The sequence below is a fragment of the Camelus dromedarius genome, chromosome 19, assembly GCF_036321535.1.
Source record: "Camelus dromedarius isolate mCamDro1 chromosome 19, mCamDro1.pat, whole genome shotgun sequence".
Taxonomy (NCBI): domain Eukaryota; kingdom Metazoa; phylum Chordata; class Mammalia; order Artiodactyla; family Camelidae; genus Camelus; species Camelus dromedarius.
In genome coordinates this window covers 25,940,933-25,968,893 of record NC_087454.1, presented here as the reverse complement: position 1 = coordinate 25,968,893, position 27,961 = coordinate 25,940,933, and the positions used below count along the sequence as shown (strand labels likewise).

At 37.3% G+C, this 27,961-nt stretch overlaps 1 protein-coding gene and 1 long non-coding RNA gene across 6 annotated transcripts in view; one reads left to right on the top strand and one right to left on the bottom strand.

The window, feature by feature from the left end:
- KIF6 (kinesin family member 6) overlaps positions 1 to 27,961 on the top strand; it is a 297,677-nt gene that overhangs the window by 88,545 nt on the left and 181,171 nt on the right. For 4 of the 5 annotated variants that reach the window (XM_031434768.2, XM_064476464.1, XM_031434767.2 and 1 more), the window contains exons 7-9: positions 13,598 to 13,804; positions 21,375 to 21,518; positions 22,445 to 22,531. In XM_031434768.2, the coding sequence (XP_031290628.2) occupies positions 13,598 to 13,804; positions 21,375 to 21,518; positions 22,445 to 22,531 (438 nt within the window). Of the gene's footprint in view, positions 1 to 13,597; positions 13,805 to 21,374; positions 21,519 to 22,444; positions 22,532 to 27,961 lie in introns of those variants that run through there. The other variant, XM_064476466.1, reaches the window with a different exon arrangement.
- On the bottom strand, positions 82 to 19,914 carry LOC135318625 (uncharacterized). The gene is made up of 2 exons (XR_010376899.1): positions 19,849 to 19,914; positions 82 to 225 (listed from the first exon to the last, which is right to left on the bottom strand). It is a non-coding gene; the product is annotated as an uncharacterized LOC135318625 (long non-coding RNA).

The following is a 27,961-nucleotide window of genomic DNA, read 5'->3' as shown; positions in this document are numbered from 1 at the left end:
ATCAACACCACAGGATTTGAAAGTTCTGCCAATTTGCTAGGCAGAAAACCTTTGTTTTGACATGCATTTTTGATTACCAAATTCATTTATATCTTTATTTGCCATTTGCATTTCTGTTTTTGTTTATGTGTTCTATTTGTTCTTCTCTTGGAGTATTAGGGTAGGTCTGGTTGATTTGTTGATTCCACGAGGGCTTGGACTTGGTCTTGTTCACATCCGCCGCACCTAGAAACAAAGCCTTATATATAGTAGGAGCCAGTAAATGATTGTTGGATGAATGAATGAACATTAAAGATAATAACTTTCTGCCTTTGCCAAATATTTAGCAAATATTTTTCCTCATTTTATACATTTTCTTTTAGTTCTCTTTTTTTTTAATAGTCAATTTTCTTATTTTATGGTTTCTGCTTTGGACGCTGAGTTTAGAAATGCAGCAGCTCACTGATGAATAATTCTACTTATTAGAAAATGTTTTGTTGTTTTGAATTGAAATTTGATGCCCAGTCAGATCCACCCCATTGTTCCCATTTTGGCCTGCATGGAAAGAGACGGTCATCAGCAGGTTGGAGTGGATTTTATCGGAGGTTTCTGGAGCATGCGGATTTTACCTGAATTTTGTCAAAAGCTATCCTGAATTAACAAAATCAGTCCTCCCACTAGGAGCAGCCTCCACTGATAAAAGTCCCATTTAAATATTCATTTTAGGGCGTTATAATGTTGCTCAAAGTGAATCATTAGACTAACGTGGACTTCTTTTACAAGCTAGCTTGGAGAAGAGAATATGTGGGGTCCATTCTGCCAAAACTTCACAGTAGTGTCTGTTGTGGGTTAAATTGTCTTGCCCTGCCAAATTCATATGTTGAAGTTCTAACCCCCAGTACCTCAGAATGTGATCTTATTGAGAGACAGGTCCTTTACAGAGGTAATCATGTTAAAATGAGGTCATTAGGGCAGGACCTAATCTAATATGACTGGTGACCCTATAAAATAGGGAAATTTGGAGACAGACACATATAGACAGATTATGCTATATGAACATGAAAACAATCATCTGTCAGCCAAGGAGAGAGACCTGGAACGAATTCTTCCCTCAAAACCCTCAAAAGAATAACCAACCCTGCCAGCACCTCCATATGGGACATCAAGCCCTCAGAACCGTGAGACAATATATTTCTATTGTTTAAGACACTGAGTTTGTTGTACTTTGTTACATCGACCCTAGAAAACGCATATAGTGTCCAAATAACCTTGGCTATAATTTCGTATGTGATTGGTACCTGGTGTTGCTCTTGACCTTGGTGAATTCAGGAGGAATAATATGCTATACGTAGTATAACATTTCAGAAAGCCCTACAATTCTCAGCTAGCTACTATTTAAAGACAAGACTGTCATCCTGTTCAACTCTATTCTCTCAGCACCTGGCAACTACATAGTTGGTCAGTCGTTAATAGTTTTGTTGAACTGATGTGGAGAAAACCTGGCGATTTCAGGAGAAAAGACCTGTAGTCTCAGGCCCAGAATCGAGGGTGGTTTCATTGTACACTGTGCCTCTTGGTGAGCACAGAGTACACCACAGATGACTCTGACATTTTTAGGTTTAATTTGTATGTTTCAGGGCTTTTGGAGGAGGTTACTTTCTAAATAACCAGCCTACCAACAATGTCTGTGGGATTTAGAAATCATTTTTCCAGGAGCGAGTAGAAGTCTCTCTGCCTAATTCTTTGCTTGAAATAAAGAAACATACTACATTTACCTAAGTTGTGCTAATGTGTTTTGTAAGCTCTCAGACTTTGCACATTATCAAACTTTTGGAGTTTTGTAACCTGATGGAAGTGCAAAGACAGTTGGGAGACAGGCTGTGAGTGGAGTTAATAGGTTTGTGCAGTTACTGGACCAGCTGTCATTGGACACATTGTCTGATAACATGAGGACAGCACAGGAAGGGAAGAGCAGCTTTACTGTGTGCTTGTGTTTGTTAACAGCTCTCTAAGCCTCGATCTCCTTGTGTGGGGTGTGTATGTGAAACAAGAGGATTTGGGATGCAGTTAGTGTTCCAGCATCATATTCCACTAGACCACAGAGAAACACTGAATAACACATCCTCACCGATTTTTGTTTGAAAGTTATGTTTGTTGTATATAGTTAGCAAATATATTCCAAGATTTGTGAGCCTAGGAAGAGCAAAATACTTAACAGGCAAAATGCATTTGGCCGTGCTCTTATTACAATAAGAATAGCATTCTTTTATTATTAGATCCCAATAGAACCTAGAAGCCTTAGCAAAAGATGTGTTGACAATCCTGACTTCTTCTCTTATATACTGTATATATGTTACAAGCCATAGAAAGAAGGAAACTTGAATTCTGAGCACTTAATGTATCTCAGGCATTTCTCTTTCTTATATTTTATATATGAGAAATATACAGTGTTTTCTAACTAGCAATTATGTCTTATAACATAGTTTGCATTCTGCTCTCATCTAACCTGATTAGTGGTATTGCATGAACAATGAGTTTTGAGTCTAAAATGTTTAATGAAATAAATGAAGTGGTACAGTGTAGCCATTATTAGAATATTAAAATGTATTTACTCCGTATACATAATTAGAGAAACACAATCTTTTTGGCTGTAAAAATTTAGCTCCAGAGTTTCTTCTGGTCTTTTAAGATTCTGATTTCTGATTAAATAGCAGAAAAAAGTAATTTTTATTCTGCTACCTATTATTGAAATTCACCACCACCAACAACAAAAAATGAAAAACAGAGGGAGAAAAGCCATCTTCAGTGAAATAAGGAAATAGCCATAACCTCAAACCATGAGGAAATCTGCCAAATACTATGAAATTTGAATTATGGTGAGGGAGGTTGCTGAGAGCCAACACATATATCCTCCAACCTCAGGCAGGATATGGTTTCCCCTTAAAGAAAGGGTCATGATTCTTAAATGCAAATCCAATGATCTTTTGGTTAGAGTGATGAGATCTAAGAACATAAGCAAGTATGGTAGGGGAATATTATTTAGATATTCATTCTATACTATAAAGGTGAATCCAAAGCCGTTTTTATGGTCAGTGGTCTAAGCTCATTGCCAAGAAAGATGGCCCTTGTTGAGTGGGATTCAGGGACTTTGCGACTTAAAGGATTTTGCCATTCCAGACCTTTTCATGCAAAAATTTAAGGAAATTGTGTGCTCTTAAGGGTAAGAACAAAACATGTGTAGAGTATATGTACTCAGGACACAAACTAAATTTGAGTATTCCCTTACCCATCCCCCAGACTACTCTCTAAGAAAAAAAGATGGACATGCTCGAAGTAAAATTATCAGAAGGAAAAGCACAAAAGACCTTTCCATACATATGAAATAGGAATATGGGGCTAAGGAACATACATTTGAAGGCTGCTTACATCAGGGAGCAGGGCAGTATACTGCATAATCTTAAATACGTTACCTAAATGCAATCTTTGTTTTTAAAAATAGCTAAAAAGTATAGAAGGGTACAAAGAAAAGATGGCAAGGTGAGAATAAAATAAAAGCACACTTGAAAAACTCAGAAAAGAAAGAGAAAAAAGGAAGTCATTATAGAGATGAAAGTGCCATTAGAAGCAAAAAAGAAAGAAGAAAAGATGGAGAAGAAGGAAGACAAGGAAAAAGAAGATGCTGAGAAAATGTGGCTGAAAAATAACCAGCAATATAAAAATAATAAGAGAAAATAATACCTAGAAAGATAGACAAAGGAGAAACCAATTGTAAATAATTAGAAATCCTGAGGGGGGAAAAAAGTGAAGGCAACAGGAAAAAGCATGGGGCAATAGACAGAGAAAGAGAGTGTTTCCTGGAATTTGGAATTACTTGAATCTGCAGATGAAAAGGACATGCTGTGTCCAAGAAAAAAAATGGAAAGAGCTCAACTCCAAGATAAAATCTGTTGAAGTTACTAATTTCCAAAGCTAAATAAGGAGCCTTAAGGAAATCCAGTCAGAAAAATGCAAGCCAACTATGAGTGAAAATTTTAAAAGGTTATTCTTGGACTTTTCCACAGCAACATTCAGTGCCAGAAGACAGTGGAACAAGTTCTGAAGCAAGGATATTGTGTCCCAATAATTTTATACCCAGCCAAATTGTCAAGTTGTCCTTAAAAAAACAAAAACATCAGACACATATTTTTAATCATGTGTGAATTCAGAAAGAAGCTGAACCCAGGGATCCTTTTAAAAAATTGCTTGACAATTAAGACTAAACAACTAAGAGATAAGCAAAATAGAGAACTTGGGAACCCAGAGGCACTACAAATGGACTGGTGAGAAATGTTGAATTTATTTAAATGGACCCATAAAACTAAGCAACTATGTAAAGTAAATATTACATACCTTAAAAATTTTAAATTCATAATAGATGTAACAAAAATTGGGAGTTAGAAAGTAGAGGAGAAAGTGGTTTTACAAGTGAGCTAATTTCCTTATATTTCGAAGTCAGAAATGAATAGAAGTGGGGAGGGTATAGCTCAGTGGTAGTGTGCATGCCCAGTACCTCTATTAAAAAACAAACAAACAAACAAACAAATAAGCCTTCATAGCCATAGAGAGAACTGTGGAATCTTCAAAACGTGGAGAAAATATCATCGGACTATAAAATGGAGTAAAGTAATATACACAATATTAGACATCTGTGCTTCTAGAAGTCTTCCTCCAGCATCTCTACCATGAGTGACATTGTCCTCGAGTCTGTGTCTGCTACAGATCTTGATGTCTGAACCCAAACATTGCACTAAGAGCTCTCACAATTAACTTGACAGGATATTCTTCTTTCACAAGAATAAAATTATTCACATGTGTATCTGAGCTCTTCTTGATGTGTTATTACCACCTGTTCCTAGTTGCCTATACACAGGATAGTGTAGGGTATTTTCAGCTTACTTGTAATCTCAAACTATATAGTATGTATAAAAAAAGAGTTTTCTGTAAAGACTGTTTAAATGAACTGTTGTAAATTCTTTAGAAGATGATTAGACTTTTTCCCGTAATAGTATTTTTTTCCAATTATGTGTATGGTCATACTAGGAAATTGTTAAGCCAGACTGAATTTTAAAGGGAGGAGAAGAGATTTTTTTAAAAAAGTTAAACTCAATTTAAAAGATAAAAAATGGATATGCTGGACAACAAGGATGCTGTTGAGGACCAAATTTAACTATGATTCTTCTTGAAGTCAAGTAACAAAAAAGGTGGGAGAACATTTAGGATTATATATTTTCCATTGTTCAGAGAGCAAACCTTTACCCTGGTGTTCATATGATCATGCCCAGTTCAAGGATATTAAACAGGGATGATAACCGAACATAACTCTGATTGAAGATACAGTTAAAATTCTTTCTCAGTTTACCATATGTGCTGATTTTAGCATTGTTGGATTTTTATATAAATGTGTTTGATTTTGATTTGCCAAATTTTGGAGAAATGACCCATAGGGGAAGCAATCTTCTAAAGCCTGACATCTAACAGAAGAGGCATCACTAATTCTGACATTCAATTTTCCTAAAATTACGAAGACAGCTAATAGATCTTTGAAGACATGAAAGTCAAAAATCCATCAAATTGATTCCAGACTTGTTAGAAGGGATATATGATAAAACATGTTAGGGTATTCTTATCAGAAAGGTGAATGACAATTCCCAAGACATTACTATCGTATGTTTCAGATTGCTCCAAAACTTACTTTTAAATTTTAAACAAAATTGGTGTGTCTAGTCTATTTTTCTCTTTTCCAAAGCTACCTTGATAATAAGCTGGACCTAGAAGTCCTGCAACTGGGAAAAATGATTTTGATTACTTTCTAAAAGCCAGGTATCTTATCAAAAGAACAGAAAGGAAATGAGCAGTTTAGGATCATTAATTCCAACAGAAGTTTATCTAATTGGGGATATTTTGCTGCTGAGCAGTATGTTCTCAGACAACTTCAGGAAAGGTCAAGGCAGGTGTTTACAGGGTCACGTGTGAAGCCAGTAGGTTTAGTCAGGCCTCACTCTTCCAGGCTGAGTTAGAGTACGTGACGTGTATGGTGGGCCTCCTGACCCAGCACATTTACTGTGGGAGGAATCAGATGAGGAATCATTTAACCAGTCAGGGGAGGGTTAGATAATCCTTGGTCAAGGGTGGGTTTTAACCTGAAAAGCTCTGGTATCAGTCTAGGAAACACATGGATGTATTTTCGATTATCTTCGATTCAGATAGAGCAAACGAGTAATGGAACAGATCTCTTAAGATATGTGGTTAGAAAGTGCTATCAGGCGAGGAATGAAAGCTGGATTCTGGATTCTGTGGCTACTGTTGTTCCTGGTTGTTTGCTTTAAAGAGTATGAAGCATATACATTGTATACTCCTGCTCAACCTAAGAGAGATTTTCTTCACCTGATCTATTCCAAATTAGTGGCAATTCTTATTGAGATACTTCACTCCAAAATAGAAGAGTGATTGGGGGAAAAAGAAAAGGTTTTGGTGCATAAGAATGAAGTGTAAGTTATAAGATACAACAAGAAGCAAGTATTCAAAGGATCCGAGGGACTCTTATATGTAATATAAAGAAATTACTTGAATCATTGAAGACTTTATTTGCTAACTATTTATAATCATTTTTGAAGTGATTTAAAACATGAGATTAACTAAAAGTAGGAAAATTGTTACAAAAACAATACTATAGTATGTAAACAAAAAATCATATTTCACATATTAATTTTGGCCCCTAAAATCAAAATTTTCAATCTTGAAAATGGCCACACACACACACAAAGTATTATGAGAATGATAAGTGAAAGTTTGTGTTGCTCTACCAGTGAGAACACGTGTAAGAAAATCGTATAGCACCAGGATTAGTAGTTATACATCTGCAGATTCCAGAAGGGAAGATGAATTAAGAGCTTTTGAAAATGCTTATCAGTGTTACCCAGTTCTTGTTGCTGTACCATTTCTTTTCAGATTTCTCTTTTAGCAAAGGAGTATTTCCTTCTCTGTAGAAAATGATTCTTGTTCAATGAAATTTGAGGTTTTATACCATATGAAATAGCTTCTTAGCGTGGTAGCCCAACCAGTGCCAGAAAGGGGTTTAGAGGGCTGTAGACGGAGCTTCAGCCTTCAGTACAGACGTGTGGTGTTTTCTTAAGTTAATGCTATATTTTGTAAAGCTGCAAAAGCAGCTTCAAGTACCACTCCACAAGTACATTGCTGCTCCAAGCCCCTTTGAGATAGACAGTTTGAAGCCACCATTGTCTGACAAGGTCATTTTTGAATCACCTTTTATAATCTGCACCACACTTAACACTGCATGAAATGGGCTGACCACCAAACACTCAGCTGTAGCCTGGTTGATCACACCGTCATCTCTTCATTACCCTCTGGAGCAAAGTGTCCGTTACAGTGTCATAATTTTTTAAATGATGGACATTTAAAAATCCATTTGGAACAATGGATTTTTCCAGAGTTTGGATATTAATCATCTTTGACTATATATACAAATGTTTAAATGGACTTTCTGAACACAATGGCTAATGTCATTTGGGAATAGTTCAAGGGAATTCATGAAGATAAATGAATTTGGAGTAGGCTTATTTGGGGGGAGGAGAAGGGCATACTTCTTCCAGTAAGACATACTGGCCAATACTTGACTATCAAGAGGACATTCTAGGCAAGAGAAAACGCAGTTGAAGATGTATAGGGTAGTGGTTAGTAAGAGCTCTGGAATCCGACACAAGGAATAACTGAAGCCCAAGATAAGTGGAGAGATTTGAGTCAATCTTGCTGTTCCAAGTAATTCTTAGACTCAAATTATATTTCATGGATTTAAAGAGTTTGCAGATGTAGTCTCTGAATTATTTGGAGATTTTTAGAAAGTATGAAGCATGCCATATAGATCCCAGAAAATTAGAAATGAGCAAGAGTCAACAATTTAACAAACATTTTTGAACACTGTTACATTATGCTAGGGTTACGATGATGTATAAGACGCAGTCCCTGCCCCTCGGGACCTCAGAATCTAGGTGGGAGGAAGTGGGAAGTGGAGAGCCTTTGTAGAGGAGGTAAACTTCCGTGAGATGTAAGCTTTCGCTATGCTGCAGATGAGAAAGAGAAAAAACTACCGATACGATGAATCTGTAAGGGACCCGGTGAGCCTGCATTTTAGACTTTTACTCTATATTTTAGTCATTTATTTTCAACCCTCCAAAAAAGAAAACATTTGGAAAATGACAGGTTACAATTTTTGATACTGAGACCTGAAAAAGAATCCGAAAAGGGATTATTAGATGATAGTCAATAACCAATTAGGAAAGAGTCAGCTTAAACTATTGATTCACTTTAAACTAATTTCATTCACTTTTCTGATAGGGTTGTAAAAATTCATAAGTGAAGTGAATTCAGTTTATTTAATAAAATCTCTCAGAGTATCCTTGGGGATATAAAGAGACATTGAAAGTACAGGAAAGTACTTGGATTGTAGCCAGTTAGAAAATACAACTGCTATCTAGTGGAGCAGAGGGTAAGGGTGTCTTTATGAAATGCTGTTGTTCTGCCCTACTCCATGTCTTATGGATTGTTTGGGTGAGGAGATACAAGATATTTTCTTTCTTAGATAGCAAGAAATTGCAAAAAAAAAAAAATCAAAATCCAGAATTATCTCAACAGAGCCATGTTGGGATAAAAACTACTAAAATGCAGTCATCAAATAAATAAGTGTGTATGTTTCCCAAAGAATTTCCATAACATGGGCCAAAGGCTGGAACAAATATGGTTTAACCCTTTGTGTGCTGTTTCCTGGCAACACTGGATTTGAATGCTCAGAACTCAGTTTCCACTGCTGTGGTTAGGCTACATTCAAAAGAATAGATTCAGTTCAGTGTCAGAGTGCCCTATTTAAAAAAGAGTTTGGTAAAAAAATTGTATAAGACATAGGTGAAGGAACTAGGGATATTTAGTCTTAGGGAGCATGCCAGTTTAATTCAGGGATATGGGTAGGACTGACATAATCAAACATGTGTTTTTAAATTATTACTCTGTTGGCAAGGTGGAGAACAGTTGGAGAAGATGAGTTAATACAAGGAGACTAATCAGGAAAGAATGTAGAATGTAGTGACAGGTAAGGTAAGTGAGAGGTAAAGGATATTTGGAGATGGAGAGACACAGGGGTAAATGTAACAGGAATAGGATGGATTGGTTTCCATCTGTGAGACACAGAGTGAGGAAAAGTGATAAGGTTGTTTTGGGTAACATTGAACTTAATGATGCTGACAAGACATTTTTGTGACAATTATCAATCCAGCTCTTGGACAGTCTAATCTGGGGTACAGAGAGATTGCGGTTGGAAATAAGGATACGGGAGGTGTCTGAACAGAGTGAACATTTTTATGAACTTTTATAATTCATGCACCATTTCAACACTTAAGCTGGAAATTAGTATGACTCTTTGCAGCAAAGCAAGCCTTGTTATGGCATTTCAAAGGCACAAAAACCCAAAATTACTTTATGTAAAATTGCTTAAAATTTCAACAGTAGCAAGTGATGGAAGCAGGGCTTGAAATCAGGTCATTTGATACCAAATTCTAAGATTTTGGGGGTGTGATTTTTAACTACAGTACAGTGCCAATCCAGTGAGAATCAGAACTAGAGAAGAGTTCCCCAAGAGGAAGAAATATGATGACCTTAGCTTGGGACATTCCTATTTTAGGAGCCAGAAAGAAAAGGGTCCAATAAAGGAAAAGGAGACAGCAAGCAGAGAGAAGGTACCAGGAGAGGGACTCTAGAAACCTGGGAGTAGGAGGAGGGTGCAGAGCTTCCCGAACAAGGGAATGGTTAGCACTCTCAGGTTTTACCTAATAGGTCAGGGTGCTCAGTGCTGAGGACAGATCACTGTCTTTCCTGCACATAAGCCTTTTTCTCATTGTACACTCTCCTGTCACACATTTTGTCATTAGCTCCTGAACTAGATTATGAAATGCCTTGAGGGCAAGGTCCATGCCTTCTTTTCCTTCTCATCTCCATACTGCCTAACACAGGGCTGTGTACACAGACCGATATGAAATGTGAAAGCTGTCTGCATGTGGATGATTAATCATCACTAGAATTTTTCCAAAGGCACTGTCTCTGGTGCCAAGAGCACATTTGTTTAAAATGTGCGCTTAAATTTGAATGAATCTGCCTAAATGGTGCCATCTGTTCTGAGGCAGTTTCAGAAACGTTTTAATACAATTTTACCTTTAAAAGGACAAATGCAGGGACATGCCTATGAGACATGAAGACGTCTTTAAATAAACACAGAGCAGACACCAGCACACTCAATCACACTTAAACAGCTACACACAAAGAATATTTTCTGAGGTTTAAGAAAATTTTAGCTAAGAGGATACCAACTACTGCTTCACACAGAAAATATTTATGAGAAGTTACAAAATTGTAGACATGGACTCCTGTACATATTACTGCATTTTAATTGCAGACTCCAGAAATACAATTTAATTTGATATACCCTTTGAAATGGATTTGTTCTTCCAATAGTTGCTAATGGCCCACATTTTACTGTGATTTCAGTGTATCAATTTAGAAGCTGAAGACAGCTGTGGCGGATAGTCTGTTATTCACTTATATCCATTGTCATTTGACTTTTGTTACAGTACTGTAGGATTTATTATTGTGCGAATATAACAGTGAAACGAAACCCATGTTTAAGTTCTGCAAATAACTTACAGTCACTTCCAAAACACCTCAACTTAGGTTCTAAATTTGAGTTTGCGGTTTTACATGCACGGTTATTTGCCAATCCACTTTAGCATGCAAAATCACACACTGGCTAGGTTTGGGTATAGTTATTGTGGCAACAAGTAATGGGTCAAATTTTCAGCCTATTTAACTCACTAGCTACATCATCATCACCAAAACTATGCCAGTATTTTGACATCTATGTATTTTGCTAGTTGGTGTAAGTCAACCATGGTGTATATCAAGAATTTATATTTACAGAAAGAATTTCTGGTTGAAACAGCATCCATGTATGTTACTCTGAACACATGTGTATCCATTTGGAAATTCTTTCGTTAAATCCTGTTTTGCAGAGGTGGAGATCTGAACACGTTTACTCATATTAACACTCCTTGGGAATATTTTCAATATTTTTTTATTTTATGTATATTTTAGATATCTGATATCCATTTGCTTCTAATAAATTTTAAATAAAAGAAATAGGATATTCCAGATAAAGCTGAAATCTCCTTGTTGGTCTTTCACGTCCATCCTCACGAAGGCAACCACTATCGTTAATTTGTTATGCCCTCCAGTCCATTTCTTACACTTTTAATATCCTAAGTTACAGCACCATGATCTAATATTTTTAGATAATATTGCTTTTTAAATTATCTAAGTTCTATCATTGTGTTTATATCATTCTTTAACATGCTGCTTTTCTCAGTATTCTATTTTAGAAATCTATATCAATCTATATAAAACTTGTTTCATTTTAATTTTCTGTAGTTTGTTATCCCAGTTTATTCATCTTTTCAACCGCAGATGTCCACTTAGGTTGTACACTTGCACCAGTTTCTTGCTGTCCCAAGCAGTGTTGCAGTCAATGTCCATCCATCTGTCTGTCTGTCTGTCTCTGTTTCTCCCATAATGCACCTGTCCCAGGTTTCTCTCTAGGAAATATACCTAGTGTTCAGTCTTTTGCTGGCTTGTGGGTCATAGGCATTTCGCTCAAAAAAGAGTCTTGGTTTGCATTCCCACCAGCAGTATATAAAAGTTCCTACTTCCTTATACCCTTACAAACATTTGTTTTGCTAGAGTTTGTTTTTAAAATTTTTGCAAGTCTGATAGAGGTGAATGAAATAGTTTATTGTTGGGTTCTAATTATTTGTCTTGATTATTTGTAAGTTTGAGCATTTTCTTCCAAAGACTAATTAACCATTTTCAGAGACTTATTGACCATTTTCAGGTTTACTCTTTATGGGTTGTCTGTTCATATCCTTTGCTCATTATTTTCTGAGTTGTTTGTCTTTGTCTTACTGATTTGTGAAAATACTTTATTTCAAATATGAATCTTTTGTCAGCCAAGTGTATTGCAAATGTCATCTCCCAGTCTTTCAACTTATCTCATCACACAGAAGTTCTTTAATTTTGGATTATTTGGTCAAATATTTCAAATCAATTCATTTTTGTATTTTATGTCTTATCATAGATTATTACCACCTTGGGTTGATTATGATATGCTTCCATATTTTCTTTTACTAATGTTAAATCTGTGTTATTTTACACACAAGTCTTCAGTGCATTCTGGAATTAATTTGTGTATATAGCATGAGAAAGCAGTCTAAATTTATTTTTTCAAGATGGCTAGCCCGTTATTCCTACACTGTTTGTTAACGAGTCCATCCTTTCTCCACTGTGGTGTGACATCACCCGTTCCCTATACAGAGTTCCTTAAATGAGCACAGTGTGTTTCACTGACCTAGTTATCTTCTCCTGCACCAGTACCACACTGTTTTAATTACTGTGGCATTATGATTATTCCCTGACATAAAGCAGGACAAGACCCCTTTCCTTACGATTTTTTCACAGAATTGTTTTTGGTTATTTTTTGATATTTGCTCTTCCATCTGATGTTTAGAATTAATTTGTTTTGTTCTGCAAACAAAACAAGTGGCATTTTTATTTCCGTTGCACTGAATAGATAGTTTTATAAAGAGAGATTAATATAGAAATTAATTTTGAATTTTCCCATCCAAAAAATGGTATATTAATATCTGGCACACCACTTATTCAGGTTTTCATTTTGTATTCAATATTTTGTAATAAAATATTATTTTATCATTTCCCTGAAAATTATGCATCTTTTATAAGATTAATCTCTTATTATCTCATCATCTTTGTTGCTATTATGAATAATATTATATTTCCTGATTAATTGTTGCTGGGTTATTAGAATGTTATTGATTTCTCATATTGATCTTGCAACCCTGCTAATCTTTTTAGTCCTTAACAGTTTGTTCATAGATGATCTTGCATTTTCTATGTAAACCACAATACTTTCTGTATGTAATGACACTTTGATTTCTTCTTTTCCTGCCACTGTGCCTTGTATTTTTTCTTATTTATTACATTGGCCGGGACCCCCAGTTCAGTTTTGGGTAGTTGCAGTGATATTGGATGTACTTGTCTGTGGATTGTGTGTACAATTGTGTAATGAATTCTCTCTATGCACCCATTCTCACCTCTTTTACCATGAAATTCACATAGAACATTTTCAATATGGCTAGCCAATGTGATAGATTGTGGTCAGGTAATGAAATAAAGATATATATTGGTTAAGAAGACCCAAGGTTCACCTAATTCAAACTCTTTTCTCACTTTCAGAATGAACCCACTCACATTGGTTATCAGTCATTCAAGAGGTAATGCATTGAAAATAATTCACATGAAGGGTCTCAGCTACAAGTGTTTTTACTCCACTGGACAGTGTTTGCTTCCTGAGAAATGTCTTATCACTGGAAATATAAATTTAAGTCTCTTGATATCCTTGAGAAATTCTCATTGTTCACATTACTTTTGTTTTACAATGTATTTTGCATAGACTCCTATGAACCAAGCTTCAACCCGTTCCCACTGCATTTTCACCATTCACTTATCAAGCAAGGAGCCAGGATCCGCAACTGTCCGACGTGCCAAACTTCATTTGGTTGACCTGGCTGGTTCAGAACGAGTTGCGAAGACAGGAGTAGGGGGCCAGCTTCTAACAGAGGCCAAGTACATCAACTTGTCACTGCATTACTTAGAACAGGTAAGCGGGCGGAGTGGAATGTATCTCTACCGGCCAGTTTTTGACTACGTACTTCACATCAGGCATTCTACTAGCACTGTTGGGATTTTTTTTTGGTTCTGTTTCTCTTCTTTTATTGTGGCGAACTACATATGACATAAAATTTACCATTTCACTGATTTTTAAGTGTACAACTCAGTCGCATTAAGTATCTTCAAAATGTTGTACAACGATCACCACCATCCATTTCCAGAGCTTTCATAACCCCAGACAGAAACTCTGTGCCCGTTAAATAATAACTTCCCATCTCTTTATACTCCCAGCCCCCGACAGCCTCTGTTCTACTTCCTGTCTCTGTGAATTTGCCTATTCTAGATACGCAAATAAGTGGAATTATACAATATTTATGCTTTTGTGTTTGATTTATTTCATTTAGCATAATTCCACCCATGTTTTAGCCTGTATCAGAACTTCCTCCCTTTTTGAGGCTGAATAACATCCCTTTGTGTGTGTATAGATATGCTATAAATATATGATAGTTTGTGTATCGATTCATCTGTCCATGGACACGGTTGTTCCCACCTTTTGGCTATTGTGAATAATGCTGCTATAAACACTGGTGTTTATTTTGTATAAACCACTTCGTTTAAAGCTCACAACAGCTCTGCACTGTAGGTATTAGACATTACCCCCCTCTTACAGTTTTTATAAGTCAGGTGTTCCCATGGCCTTCCCAAGTTTACACAGCTAGTAGTGAGATGAGGCTTTGAACCTGGAATTGCTTGGCTCCAAAGCCCGTGCTTTTTTTTCACTGCACCTTATTGTTTTTATTATAAAATTAGTAGTAGGTGTGACTATAGATTAAAAATGGCCTCCATGGCCTATTTTTTTCAGTCTGGTATATTAGCTATGAGAACATGTGAAGATGACCAGTATCTTCTCCGTTGGTAGTGACTTTATCTAGTTGGTGATTCTGTTCCCTGCAGTGGTTCTCTTTTCTTTAATTTCCCCTCCCTGTCCCAACCTCAAGTTTATCACAGTCAACCCCAGTGTAAGCTCAATTTTTAATTTCCAAATTTTACTCCAAGGACAGAGAATACTCAACTGAATTTTGCTAAATAAATCTTCCAGAAGAAAATAATTCTCATCTCTAAAATGAGTGGATTGAATTAGATGGTTTCTTAAGTTTCTTTCAGCTCTGTGAGTATAATTGCTGTGAGTTGAATGTTAAAGATAGCAACTACTTCCAAATTCTTAAAAAGAGAGAGAGAGAGAAACATGACCAGAAACTGGAGTGGAGAAGTACAGAGGATATTGGCGAGGCAGAAGGATTTGTTAATGAATGTTGGAGACTGAAAGGTTTGAGAAAAACAAAAAAACCTTTTTTTTTTTTTTTTTTTTTTTTGCTGCCTAATGAACCCCTTTGCGAATGATGCTGTCCTGATGTTAAATGCTTTCTGATGGTCAAGTTGGCTGAAAAAGCATATTGGGAGAAACCTAAGGGAAATCCATGTGAACAAGGCGCACACAGTTAGGCTCTGACCAAATGAATCCCAGTAATGCAGCAACCAGAGATTTAAGATCATTTTATGTTCATGATGTTTGGATCATTTTAGTGCTTCTGATAATACTCACCCTTCCTGAGCTCTTTCTTGCTCAAATATTACACACCAGTTTTACTTAACAGATCTTTTTACTTAATAGGACATTTATATAACATTGATATGAAAGTATAATGGACTCTATTCAAAGTGCTTTATTTCAAAATGTAACTACTTGTTTCAGATGGTAGCACTGTCTTTTAATTCCCATTATGTCCATCCATTCATACAAAATTATATTCATATTTGTTACTTGAATCAAAATTTCCACCAATTAAAATCACTCAAGAAAAACATTCTGCTCCTAATCCTTTCTGTTTTTTCATTCTACGCAAACTTTTCAAGCCATTGCTTATCATTAAAACTATTCCTCTCCTTACATTACTTCTCTTCAAAATTCTTGTAACATTAGCCTCATGTGAGTCTCAGTGGCTATGTGGCATTTAATTTTTTATATAGCTAGTTTATTTATTTAACAAATACTTAGAAGGAACAGTTACATGCTGAGACCTGGGCTAGGCACTGGAGCATAGTGCTGAACAAAGCAGAAACAGCCCTTGCCCCGAAGGTCTCATGTCCAGGGTAGGGAGATAGGCATTGAATAAGTAATCGTGAAGTATGTGGCTGTAATCCCGATGAGAGCTGTGCAGAGCAAGTCCAAGGGGTGAGGAGAGCTTGTCATGGGGGATTGGACTTAGACAGAGGACGGGAGAGTTAATGAAAGTTCTCTCAGGGCTGATATTAAGCAGAGACCTGAGGAATGAGTAGGAGTGAGCCCAGCCAGAATGGGGTTGGAGCATGTCAGGCAGTGGGGACTGGAAGTCTGTCAGCCTGTAGCTCCAGTCTGGGGGATTGATATACCCAGGGTCATAGTGGCATTCACATGTTGTTGACCTTTGGCTCTCCGAATGTAACTTATCTGTTTCATAGGCCACCACTGCATCACTGCAGCTGTTAGCTATTTGCACTGATATACCAGGGTCTGCATTGAGGTTATGGCATAGAATAATGGAGCAAGGAGGAGAAGAAGATTAGTGTGAAAGCAAAGACGAACATCAATATGGAAGACCGCAGTGTGTGGACATGAATGTGTGGGGCTGAGTAAATCTAGGAGCTGCTGCTCGACAGAAAGTAGGTGGATGGTTGAGAAATTTTGGAATTCTACACGGAAAGAGATAAGTGAGAGGGAACCAAAGAGGTCATAGGAATGAGAATACTAAAAAGACTGGGTAGATACTGTTGATGAAATAACAGAATTGAGGGACTTTTACTAACAAATTTTCATCATGAAGTGCTTTTTTATGAGGCTAATGAGACTGGAAGTATAACATAGTTTAGTTTAATTAGCTTCATTCACTTATTCACTCATTCATTCAACAGGCAGTGATTGAGCATCCACCGGATGCTACGAGCTATATTAGGCAATGGGGATAGAGTATGACTGAGAAATAATCCGTGCAACCACTTCATCAGTGAAAGAGCAAAGCATGGAAACAAATACTCCCAATGAGTAAGATCAATGCCGTAACAAAAATGCACGCAGGTATCAGTGATTGATTATATCGTCTCTGTGTCAGTTTCAATATATAAGATGGAGATGGGCCAGGAAATAGACAGTTTGGTCACCTCTCTGACGTTAACTAGCCCACATGGCTCATAGGAATTTCATGCAGAACTGCAACTGCCCTTCTGGCCATAATTGTCAGGCCTTACACCTGCTTGCAGGGTACAGCCTTTTTGAGTTAAATGCACCTTATTGTGCTCATAAGTAAATAAATTTCTGTCTGCCAGAGTACTGTTGGTTTTGGAGTTTTCCTTGTGTATGCAGTACTTTTTCCAAAAAGTCTCCTCGAAAACATTTTAAGCCACAATAACAGGGTACATCTTGGCCCTAGAAATCCAGTCTATGGAGAAAAAGGAAAGGGCCATGCATACTTGTCCTGACTATAAGCCTCACCAAGTGCTCCTCGTGTGACCCTGGGTCCGTCAGTCCAAACACCAAGTGAGAAACCACTGGAAACAGAATGTTTGCTCTCTGCTTCTGCATAAATCAGAACCTGGGTCACCTTCAGCCAGTTATCCAATATGAGAGGGACTTTTTTCAGAATGTCATGTAACACTTGGCTTCCACTGGATGTGCTGTGTTCAAGAGGAAAAGCTAATGGTGCTGGTGCTAATTGTAACACTCAGATCTTTGTCCATTTTCAGGGGATGATCTTCCATGGACTTCTGAGCTCTATAAAAGAAATTCTCCTTAGTTCAGTAAATAGCAAGCTGAATTATTGATTTCAGGCATAGTTTCTAGGTACTTGGAAATATCATTAAGTGTAATGTGAGGTTCCACTCTGTGTTGCTTAAAGAATGCCTTCTGGAACATGTTACTGCATTTATGCATGAAATCCAAAATGGAAGTAAATGTTAAAAAAAAAATCCAGGTTGTTTGAACACCTCCTTACCCCGTGCCATTCGGGTCATTTGGTTTCTGCCCAATTTAGAGAACACAAAGCAGCCTCACCAAAAATAATCTACTGCTGCCTCTCTCTCAAATAGTGGCCATTTCTGGGTCACTATGAAGGTCTGTATCTGTCCCAGGGGTCAGTTTTGTATATAGTGGTGTGCGTCTGTTAATCCCATACTCCCAATTTATCCCTCCTCATCCCTTTCCCCACTGGTAACCATAAGTTTGTTTTCTATGTCTGGGCATCTGTTTCTGTTTTGTAAATAAGTTTGTTTGTCTTTTTTTTTTTAGATTCTACATATAAATGATATTATATAATATTTGTCTTTCTCTGTCTGACTTACTTTACCTAGTATGATAATCTCTAGGTCCATCCATGTTGCTGCAAATGGCATTATTTCATTCTTTTTTATGGCTGAGTAATAGTCCATCTAATGATCTTTAAATCATTTCTGTGAGATAGGCAAGCATTCTAATCCCACTTTTACAGGTGGAGAAACTGAGGGTAATAAGAGTTTTGCCTATGATCATATAAATGGGACAGCTAGATTCTGACTTTAAGTCCTGGGTTCTTTCTTTTTTCATTCACTGCCTTCATTTCCCCCATTTTTAAAGACTGTATTTTCTAATCCATAATCTCATTTGAAATTTTGATTATTCTCTTCAACAATTTTATAACCCTTTCTAGAATGGACATTAGGATTGCCTCTACAGCATTTATTTCTGGGGTAGCAGCCAGAAGCTCATCCCAGCTGCAGAAGGACACCCTTACTGGTCTAAGCCGATTCGAGCCAGTCTTTCTCCAGGATATAGTAATTGATTCAGCAATGGCCCATGACCCAAGTTGGTCCCTAGTGAAGCTCAGGACTCACGTTTAAGGATTAGAGAGCTTCCTCACGTCAGTTATGAGGATGGAAGTATGTAACATCAGGGCATTTTGTAGGCATTCTATGGCCCCAAGGAGAGGCAGACTTCTACCAGCTGGAAGATAGAGCAGAGAAACTGGCAAAAACCATTACCTTGGCTAAAAGGTCCCTGACCTTTGGGTCAGTTCTAACCTAAAGCATTTCCTTTTATACTTAACATAAGCCAGTACATTTCCCTATGATTAAAGCCAGTTTGAGTTACATTTTTCTGTTACTACAACCAAAAGCAAATTAACAAACACACCATTTAATTTAATACCAAAGGGAAGTTTAACAAGTATATTCTCCTTTGTATCATCTAAGTTGTCAATAAAACTGTTGATTAGAAAAGACATCAATATTATTTCCTAGATCAGGAAAAAAAATAGTGACATTCGTTTGTGAAAGAACTTAAAAGTACTTAGAAAGGGTTGGTGATTGATAAACAATAATGCCACTCTCTCTGCATATCTGTCAGACCAACCCGTGTTTGGTCTGGTGTCTGGTATTTGGGCCTTTCTTGCCTGTCTCAGGTATCTGTCCTCTTGGCTCTTAGGACCTGGACCTCTGCTCAGTACCCCATGCTACCACCTTGCCACTCTCACACTTGGGTCCACCATATTCCTCACTTTCTTTCCAATTACATTGAAACCTAGTTGTCCCAAATGCCATTCAATACTAAGGCCCTCACACTGCTTTCCCAGGTAAAACTAATTAATCTACTCATTCATTCCTTCACAGTTGAAAAAAGTGTTGAACATATGTTGTGTTAGCCAGATTTCTCAGTTGCAGACTGGGAAAGTCACTCTAGCTAATTTAAGCCACATAGAGCTTATTAAACGTAAAGAATCTCAAGAAAAATTAGAAAACTGGGCTTGGATACTACACAGCTCAGAGGAGAGCAACTGAGAGACACTTCTAACCACACCACTGAACCGCTCTGTAAAAGGCTACTGTAATCCCCACTTGGCACTTAGAACATTAGGTCCTAGATTCCAGAAACTTCCCTGAAGCTGCCTCAAAAGAACTTGATGCCTTTGCCACCACACTCTCCTACAAATCTGGACTCCCTTCTTGTGACCACCACCTCTCATTACTCACCTCCAGACCCCACACGGGGGTGTCTGCCTGATGGAGCCAGGTCTCACACAAACTGTGAGCTGTAAGAGAGACTAGGAAATGTAGCTTCGTAGGAAGCAGAACTAGAATGGGGGCTGTCACAAGAGCTGAGAGAGACACTTAGTTTCCACCACACGTACTGGGTGCGGGACACTATTCTTGGCAGTGGGGATAGAGCCATGAATAAGAGAAACAAAGTCCTTTGTTTCTGCCCTGTGGAGCAGAAAGTCTAGTGGGGAGGCGGATAACAAGCAAGTAAATAAGTAAAATTTCAAATAGTGGTAAGTATCAGAAGAAAAATAAAACAGAGCAAAAGCCTGGATTTCAGGGTGTTACTTTTGATAGAGGATTCAGGGAAAGCCCTTGTGAGAAAATAAAACTTGGGCAAAGATTTGATTGATGAGAAGCAGGAAGCTGTAAGAAAATCTGGGGCAAGAGTATCCCAGGTAAAAAGAAGCAGGTTCAAAGGGTGTGACGTGGGGCTACACTTGGTGTGAGAAAGCAACAGCAAGGCCAGTGTGGACCACGAAAGGTCCATGGAAGGCGCAGCGAGATAGGTAGACAGGAGCCAGGTCACACGGGGGTTGGGTCATTATCTAAGTGCATTGGGAAGGTTATAAGCAGTGATTTGGTGTAACAAACATTTTATAAAGATTCCTCTGGCTGCTGTGCAGAGAGGAGACCATGAGAGGACAAAAGGAGAAGCAAGGGGCCTGAAGTCACGTGTCACATCTGTGGGTGATCTATTCCTGATGCTTTGCAATAGGCATCTAAGCACTGGATTCATCCTCCCCAGAAAGCCCTGGACCCCCGGTGGCTCCCTTTGGGGACAGCCCATAGCAGCCTTTCATCCATCTTCCCACCCATCCATCTACTGCCTTCCTATTAAGTACCTAAGACACTGCTTAAACACTGCTACTACTCAAAGTAATTTGCACATTTTAACTCTTCTAATTATCCCAACTACTGACATGTAGATACTGTCTCTTCCCTGCTTTACAGATGAGGAGAATGAGGCAGAAATGTTGAGTGGCATGCCCTGGTAAGGCTAGAATCTGGACCTGGACAACCTGGCACCAGAATCCGGGGTCTCCACCACTTACCCCTGTTGCTTCTTGTGGTTCTTATTTACTACTCTGCCTCTTTTACCTTGAAGATGAGGCATACAGACCAATTTTGGTAGGATTTTTTAAATCTGGCATGATTTACTCTTGAGTTTTTATACAAATTTCCCAGTGACTGAAAACATAATAATACTGTATCCAATTCTGTACAAGTTATATAATCTATCCAAAAATTACAGAGTTCATCATAGTATGTTTTTGCTACATTTGCTTCATTCCATATTCACCATTTTTATACTGAATATTATGAAGATATGTATTCTGAGCCCAAGGTTTGTGGGGGGGGGGGTCACTGCATTTTGTATTTTTATTGCAGTCACAGCTCAGGTGTCAGATGTGCATTTTCTGCTAAGTGAATGCTCTTTTTTCCCTCCTTCCCCACAGGTTATCGTTGCCCTTTCAGAAAAACACCGTTCACACATTCCGTACAGGAACTCCATGATGACCAGTGTCCTAAGAGATAGTCTGGGAGGGAACTGCATGACAACCATGATTGCAACACTCTCTTTAGAGAAAAGGAATATCGATGTATGTTGGTCCTTCTTTCTGGAGCTCTCAGTCTGAGTTTTTACTGCTAGTTTGTGAGATGGAATCAAGGGTCCTGGGTGGGTTTCCATCTACTCAGCTGGGTTAGGGTGTGCCTTCAGTGGTTCAGAGTTCAGATAATTTGCCAGCATTATTATTACCCCATTTGAGAACTGACTTCACATAGCACAGCCTGGTTTGAAGAAAACCTTATACACAAATTTTGGAAGACCTGCTGATGGATTATTTACCTCAGCCAGAGGCATGAGAGAGGAGACCCACCAGCTTCTCCTGATCTGTTTTGCTCCTGATTGCTTAGATGCCTTGGACACATCTCCAAGATGTGTCCCGAGATGTGTCCCTAGGCACCTCACCCAGGATGCTTGTCAGGGGCTGGCTACCAGATGGCTTTCCTGGATTGCTTTAGAGTCAGCTGATGTTTCAGGCATTTCAGCTTAACATTTGGGATTCAGACTTTCTCTAAGAGAGGAAAACAGGAAGTGGTAGGCCACCTCCCAAAACAAGGCCAAGCCCCAGGAGCATCATAAGATGCCTTGAAAAGCCTCTCTTTTTGGCCATTACAAATATTTATTTTGTACCCTTTCATATTTATGGATTATGGTATCTACTATGATTATGGTTTGTATATTTGGTTCTGGTTTGACAGATCAGTAGTTGACAAGCATATACCAATGGTCATTTAGGACCTCAGGATCTCCCATACTTGGTGTATTACTCATTTTATTAAGCCCAAACAAAATTTTAATGCAAAATAATGTTCCAGAGCAAAGCTCCCTAATTTGAAAGCATGTTTTCTCATTGTGTTTTATGCACATCACTCATTAGGTGTACATGTTTTTCCTGTGAACAAAAATAAAGTTTTATCTCTCTATGTCATAACATTTTAAGGACTTACCTTGTTTCCTTAGGAGTCTATATCTACCTGCAGATTTGCACAACGAGTGGCACTCATAAGGAATGAAGCTGTTCTTAATGAAGAAATCGATCCCAGATTGGTAAGCAACTTTTAACTGACTATGTTAAAAAAAAAAAAAATCGAAGTATACCAAAGATGAAATAAAGCTTGTGGGGCATTCACTCTTCCAGCCAGGCAATCTTCTAAATACTGCAAACATGTTAACTCATTTAATTCTCACAACGACCTCATGTGTAGATGCCATCTCTATCTCCACTTTACAGATGACAAAACTGAGGCAGAGAATGCTCAGTAACTTGAGCTGAGTCATAGTGTCAGAAGTAGCAGAGCCAGGATTCAGACACAGACAGTCTGACTCCAGAGCCCCTGCTCTTATCTACAGTCACCCATCATTCCCTCAGTTAGATGCACAGTGAGTCCTAAGGACACAGACAGTAGAATCAGACACAGTTACATTTATATGCAGGTCGTAGCCTTTCAGAAAATCAGTTTAGCTTTCTAGAGACAATAATAATAGATTATCTTTTATAAAAGCTTATAGAGAAAAAGAAGTCCTAATCGTTATTGAGTAGAACCATATTTTACATAACTGTTTGGTGACTTATTCTAGAGATTTGAAAAAAAATTAATAATTGGCTTGAAAATTAATAATTGGCTTGGAAAAATGGCCAAGCTTCTAGTTTTATAACAATGATTCCTTCTTTATCAACGTGCTTGTTTTCAAGGAAGAATATTTGCAAGTTACATGATTCAGCTACTCATCATAAATGCAGATTTTTATCTTTTCTCTATTTAGTCTTCTACAAATAAAATGCAACAAAGGATTAACTCATGCCAGCAATGAAAATGTTGAAGTAAAATATTTCGATTTTGTAAAACTCTCAAGTTCGAATCATTCTACTTAAAAAAAATTTTCCCTGGAAAATAAGCTCGTGTAAGCTTGGTGGCATGCATTATGAAAAAGATGGGAAATCGTACCAATGGTGCTTCACTTACAAATTTCTCAAATTCCCCCCACCCTCCAAAGATCTCAAATTCACTGTTACCCATATTAATTACTTCCTCTTGAGTGTTTGCCCTTCCTCCATTGAAATCATGCCATTGAAGAGTAGAGGAAAAGGAGGACCCAAGAATAATGGGGTGACTGTTTCGTCAGTCCTGCCTGCCTCGGGGAGCCTGAGCTTCTCTGGTGGAATTCTCTTCTGGAGAAACCGCTAGGTGAGGCAGCATCCGTGTACAGTCCAGGCCCTGGTCAGATCCCAGCATCACATGGTGCCCCCACTGGAAAAGGACACAATTCAAAGGCTGGAATCAAGTGGAATTGAACTCCTAGGATGAGTTTTTCTGCTGTCCTTACCCTGCCAGCAGCTTGGTGACATTGTGCAGAATGAGAAAGACAGGAGTGGACTTACTAGCCTGAAGACAAAAATTACTTCATAATTGAAGGAAAATAAACATATTAGACATTGGAGGGTTTTTTCCCTTCAAATTTGGCTTAGAGAGACTTTTCTCTGAAGGAACTTGAAGAATGAAGAAAGACGAACATTATCATGTGTTTGATGTAGGTCTGTGAGAGGTTTAAAGAAACGAGAAACCAGAAGTCAAAATCTAATAGCTGATAATTGAACAAGTGTTGAGGTCTTCCTGCTGCAGAGTAATCTAGTAATTGACAAGTGTGGTTTTCCGATCTCCTTTATAATTGCTTCTAAAAACTGACACTACTGTTCATTATTTTATGTACAGAGCTTTTCTGAAGCACAAGTGACAATTGAAAAGTATTCTCAAAACCACTCAAAAATACAACTGGATGGGATATCCTGTATCTTACGCTTAAAATTTAATGGACAGTATGGAGCCAGCCCTGTAAGATCAGGATCACCAAGTATTTGACTTGCTTTCTTTACAAATATTGGTACCTCAGAGAGACAAGATGATAAAAGAATGGCAAACAGGCCAGAGTCTGTGGTGACTTGAGTGTGGGCCAAAATCTTCTAAGGATGGCTCTCATCCCAAAGTTCCTACAGTAATTTTATGGGAGGTGTGACTGTAATAATCTTAAAATCATGAAAAGTTGGCTTAGTTTCACAGTTTCTGTTCAATAAGACAGAAGATAATTTGATTAGACTTCACCTTGAAAGCTTTAGTAGACGTGGAAAACGTGGCATCAATATTAATTTGGTAGAAGGAGGGCACAAATGAATGACTCCCATAGTTCCTGTCTAAGGATTTTCATCCTGCACAGCTTGATAATTCTAAGAATGTTTTGAAAAAAGCAAACAGCTAAAACTCACTTAATTCCTGAGTTTAAATGAGATTCTTGGAGCACTGACATATTTCAAAATACTCAGTGTCATGCTTGTAACGTCTGGTCCTATTGATGTGGCACAGATAATGTGTAACCCACATACATAAAATTGAACAAACATCTTTTGAAATACATATCTGAGGTTGAAGGAAGTAAGGGAATTCTCCAGGGCCTGGAAACAAGGCTGAGGCTGCTGTTGTCCTGGAGTAGAAGGGTGAAGGGGGTTGTAACAAAGGTATAGAAGTCAAAACCTGGGACCTTAGAAGGTAGATGATGAATCTAAGACATCCTCCCCACTCTCCAACATAAAACCAGCAGAAGTGTGAAGATGCCAGGGGTGTCTACGGGCATAGGAAGATGCTGGGCAAGCTTGTCTGCTTCGCCTGGACTCTAGTAGAACAAGATGTAGTTTCTCTCAAAATTTGAAATTCTAAGGCTCTGCCTCATATGGATTTGAAATTCAGATATTCATAGCTCCCTTAGTCTGGTAACCCCCAAGCTAAGAACCTAGAAAATGAACAATAAAATAAATCCAAAAAAATAGAAAGACAGAAACTAAAAAGTATAAAAATGAGTGAAAACAAAAGACAAAGCGAAGATAGAGTAAAGAGAACAAAAACTGAAGTTGATTTTTAATAATTAATAAGATGAACAGATCTCTGGAAAGATTCATGAAGAAACGAATAAAGAAGGCCGTATCAATACAATAATATTTAAAATGAAAAGAGGACTTAACAGTAAGTATGTACAGTCGATATCTTAAAATAACAAAGTGCTTGAATGGCAATAAATTTGAAAACTTAAACAAAATGGACAATTTCCTAGAAAAACATAACACTGAAACTAATGCAAGAAGAAATGAAAAACATGAATATATCTGCAACTAATACATAAATTGACTCAATAATAACAAAGCTACCAAAAGGAGAGAGAGAAATAGAGAAAAAGGAAAGGAGGGAGGGAAGGAGAGAAGGAAGGAAGGAAAGAAGGAAAGACAGACAGATCAACTTGATGGGTTTTTTTGTTTACCAAATATTGGAAGAAGAATAAAAATTGGATTCAGCCTGCTAATTTCTGTTTTAGGAACTTTGCCTTATAACCATATGATCACTAATATGATATGTGGTATCATGACCTATCTGGATTTATTTCAGGAATTTAAGGATAATCTATCATTAGTAAATATACAAATTAATAGTAAAAGGAAAAAAAACCATGGGAAAAATAAATACTAAATTTAGGGTAGTGGTAATGGGGAATTCACTTAGGGGAGGCTATCCAGGGGTGAGGGCTTAATGGGAGTCTAATATTTTATTTCTTAAGCTAAGTAGTAGGTACATTGGCATTCACTTACGCTAAGCAGTAGGTACAAGGTATTATTTATACCTTTTGCATATCTGAAGTAGTTCATACTAAAAACTAAAATCACATGAATTAAGGTGCTTCATCACATTCACAGTTTAAAAGAGAAAAATTATATGATCACATCACTAGATGCAGAAAAAATATTTGATAACATTAAACATTCATCTGTAGTTTGAAAAGACTCATCAAACTATGAATGTAAGTGAACATTCCTAAAGAGATTAAGGGTTATCAACCCGAACTACAGCACACATTTTAAAGGTGAAATTTTAGAAGGAATAAGATAAGAATGTCTTAAGCACTGTACTCAGAGGTTCTAGCAAGGACAAAGGCAGGATTTTTTAAAACTTATGAGGACTGAAAATAAGAACATCTGTCATTACTTGCAGACAATGTGATTGCTCACATAGACCATCCAGGAGTGTTTAATAACAGATAAACAGATAACCAAATTAATGTTGAGAAAATTATTTGCTATGTAATCCATGCATAAAAGTAAATTGCTTTCCTATACATCAAAAGCCAATAATTAGAAAATGCAGTTTTACAAAAATTCCATTTATAATGGCAACAAAAACTTTAAAATTCTGGGAACAAAATCTAATTAAAAACTTGTAAGATATTTATAGAGAAAACCATAAATCTGCATTAAAAGGAATCAGTGGAAGCCGTAGCATGTTCATGGATGTGATGATTCAATATCATTACTTTCATGTCTTACCAAATTAACCTTTTAATCAAATTTATTTCCAGTTAAAACTTGAGGAGGACCTTTGGTAGAATTTTACAAGCCAGGTCTAAAATTTATATGAAAAAACTAGCCTATTTTGGAAGAGAACAAGATGGAAGGGGCTTGTTCTATCTAGATGCCAAAATTTCTTAAGATATAGTAATGAACGCAGTGTGGTATTGCCATGTGTATAGTCAAGGAGACAAATGTTTTTAACCAATTGCCCAGAAAAAGACAGATTTTATATATGAAAGTATATTATGTAACAGAATTTAACAGCAAATCTTGCATGGTTAGCCATAAAAAAAATTTAAATTATATCCACATCTCACACTTCCTGCAAAATAAAATCAACCTAAATGTAGAAAGCAAAGCTAGAAAATTTTTATAAGAACATACAGGCAAGTATCCCTATGGCTTTAGGTAAAATAGATTTTCTTGAAGAAGACACAAAAATAAACTCATAGCAAAAACAGTTGATAATGAAATATTGAAATTTAAAACTTTCATTTAACAAAAAGAACATCACAAAGTGAAAAACATGACCTAGGTTGGGAGAAAACCTGTGCATTGCATGTAGCTAACAAAGGGTTCACATCCAGAATATGCACAGAAGCCTGCAAATCAATAAGGAAAAGAAAAACAGCTCACCTGAAACATGGCAAGAATGTGAATAAATGATTCACAGAAGAGGAAAGCCCAACAGCCAATATACATGTACAAAGATGATCGACCTCACTAATAATCATGAAGATACAGGTGAGAACTGGATGAGATGCCGTGTTTACACCTCCCAGATTGGCAAAATTAAAGTGTCTGGCAATACTACACGCATAGTGACGAAAATGTGTGGAAACAGGAACTTAGGTATGTAGCTGATGAGAATTTGTACAAGTACTCTAAAGAGCCGTTTAGCAACATACGAAAAGGGGAAGATGCACTTACTCGACAACCACCCAATGCTAAGTGCACACTACATAGAAGCTCTCCCATATGTGCCCAGAGATTTATAATGTTCACAGTAAAAAATCCTAAATGTCCATCAACAGAAGACGTAGATAACATAAATTGTGATATATTCCTTTACTGAAATACTATAAATATCTATG